At 36.9% G+C, this 2,799-nt stretch overlaps 1 protein-coding gene across 1 annotated transcript in view; it reads right to left on the minus strand.

The window, feature by feature from the left end:
* Nucleotides 1-2,799, minus strand: part of KLHL8 (kelch like family member 8) — a 42,983-nt gene that overhangs the window by 12,808 nt on the left and 27,376 nt on the right. The window contains exon 5 of the mRNA XM_019668072.1: nucleotides 631-774. Coding sequence (XP_019523617.1) covers nucleotides 631-774 — 144 coding nt within the window. The remainder of the gene's footprint in view (nucleotides 1-630; nucleotides 775-2,799) is intronic.

Consider the following 2,799-nt stretch of genomic DNA (forward strand, 5'->3'; position numbering starts at 1 on the left):
ATAATAAAAATATAAAACTTAATACAATATGATCAAACTTTTTGTAAATAAAGTAAAACACGCACAAAAAAAATTGGAAAGATTACACACCAAAATGTTAACTGTGACAATTTCTGGATGTTTGCATCACAGATGATTTTTATTTTTATTAAAATGTTTTCATATTGCCCCAAAAAAGCATTTACACATTTATATTCAGGGAAAAAAATGATTTTTAAGAAGTCTCCTAACAATTTCACCATGGTGCCGCAATTAATCATTTTCAGTAACCAGTAAAAAATAAATCTCATTTCAATAACAATAAGTAGATAGAAAAAAGCAGATGTATACTTATTATTTGGGTTCGATAAACATGTTTCTTTAGTTTCTTTTGCAAATATAATTCAGAACAGTATAATTCCCTTTTATTTGATACTCATCTCCTGTGAAGCTCCTACAAGCAAGAGATTACACACTGAGCATTGATGGGCATGAAGCAAGCAAATAATCACCACCCAAATATTTTACTGATATATTGCAACATTTTATAATTTAGCAGTTTTCTTATACAAAGAAAGAATTCCCAAAGTTCAAATATTTAAAAAGAGCATTATGATCATATGATGTGATTTAAGACAATACTGAACCCACCTTCCACAGAGATTACACCCACATGTCGCCTTCGACTATTCATTTCTGGTCCGAAGAACCAACTGTTTTTATTGATAGAATAGCATTCAATACTGCGGAAAGGGTCACCGGATCCCCCTCGACCACCTACACAAAACAGCACACCTAAAGGGAAAGCCACAAAACAGAGGTCAAAATCACAGTTCCCTAATTTTTTTTAAATTAGTATGGAAAAAAATATTTAGGAAGTTAAAATTTTGATTAATGGCAAAAGAATGAGTTGTTTGGATGGCATTCAATGTCATTACTTTCCTGGAAATCTAATTTTCTTTTTCCTCATTTGAATTACTCCAAGAATGGGCTACATTAGCTATCTCTGCTTGCTAACATCCCACCCCAACATGGTTCAGATCCTCACCCTCTATGGAAAACTGCTCTTGCTAAGGTCATAACAGGATCCAATAAACGCGTTAATTTCTTACTGAACACAACTACAATATTTGAAATGTTGTTCACTCTGTTTTTTGGGGAAATTCCTTAGCTCTCTTGATTTTCCTAATATCTAAGTCTCCTCCTGTCTCAGATCATTTCTCTTTTTCCTACGTTTTCCAGCTTCCACTCCTAGCCTACTTGTCACACTCTTCATGCTCACGCAGGAAAAGTTCATTCTTTTATTTTAAATCCCATTGTGCCGTAATGCCTTCCAACCTGTATTTCTAAGCCGCGTTTCCACTTGGGGTCCCCAGGCACTCAGACCCAACATGTTCGAAAGCATCTCCCTTGCTCGCCTACCTAAACCACCTCTTCCTTCCCTGAGCCGTTCTTCCTCTCCTTGCAATTCCCACTGCACTGCCTTACGCACACCCGCCTCAGCTATTAGTAGGCTGTCTGCTTTCAGACTGTCAACAGAGGAATCTAATTAAAAAGCTCTTTTCAACAGCTTTCCATTATGTACACCAGTAGTTATTTTTAAAAATCACTTAGCAATGCCACAAAATTGTACATTTAAAAATGGCAGTTTTTACGTTATACAGACATACTTTGCGGATACTGTGGGTTCGCTTCCAGACCACCGCAATGAAGTAAGGATGACAAGAAAGCCAGTCACATGAATTTTTTGGTTTCCCAGTGCATATAAAAGTTATGTTTACACTATACTGTAGTCTATTAAATGTGCAGTAGCATTATGTCTAAAAAAAACAATGTACACATCTTAATTAAAACATACTTTATTGCCAAAAAAATGCTAACCATCATATGAGCCTTCAGCAAGTCACAATCTTTTCTGGTGGAGGGTCTTACCTTCAATTTATAAAAAATGCATTACCAGCAAAGTATAATAAAATGGCAGATACCTATAATTACCATAATTCACAACTACAAAATTTAGTGTGGTGCAGAATCACCCAAAAGGCATAAAACACTGATTGTGGGGCCTGCCCCCCAGAGTTTCTGATTCAGTAGGTTTGTGGTAGGTCCAAGAGTTTGTATTTCTAACAAGTTCCCAAGTGCCTACTGATGCTCCTGGTCCAGGGGCCACCACTTCCTTGACACCATGAGAACCACTGCCTTATAAAATAAAGCCTTAGCACAGCACAAAGGCCTGGCAGTGTCTAACCTGAAGTTCTCCTTCCCTTTCTCTTAAAACTTCTCGCTCCTGTAACATGCATATAGTTAGTGCTCATCCTCAATGTTCTGAGAGCAACTTGTGGTAACGATCCTTCACTTAATACACAGTATTGAAATGATCTATTATGCTGATGTCTGTCACCAGAATCTAAGCTAGGTTAAGACTGTGCGTTAAGTATTGATGCACCAATAAGGACCAGCACAGTGTGCCCGGCATGTACTAGGTGTTCAATAAATGTCAAATGAACGGACTAGCCCCTTTCCCTAAATGGCACCCAGAAAAACATCTATTATTAAAAACTAAGACTGAGGTTTACTTTCTCTATAAAACCTTTTCTGACTCTTGCAGGTAAAAATAACCACTTTTCTTGGTGCTTCCCACTATACCTTATGATTACATCAAAGTACTTGTAATACTTTATTGCTTTTATTTATCCACAAGTCTATTTCCCTAGGTCAGACTGCAAGTTCTCTCAGAACAGGGATGGCTACATTTTATTTGTGTTTGCATTTCTAACACTTAACCCAGAATCTGGCACATGGTAGGCACTTAATGTTTAC

Source organism: Hipposideros armiger, unplaced genomic scaffold, assembly GCF_001890085.2.
Source record: "Hipposideros armiger isolate ML-2016 unplaced genomic scaffold, ASM189008v1 scaffold_515, whole genome shotgun sequence".
In the NCBI taxonomy this organism is placed as follows: Eukaryota; Metazoa; Chordata; class Mammalia; order Chiroptera; family Hipposideridae; genus Hipposideros; species Hipposideros armiger.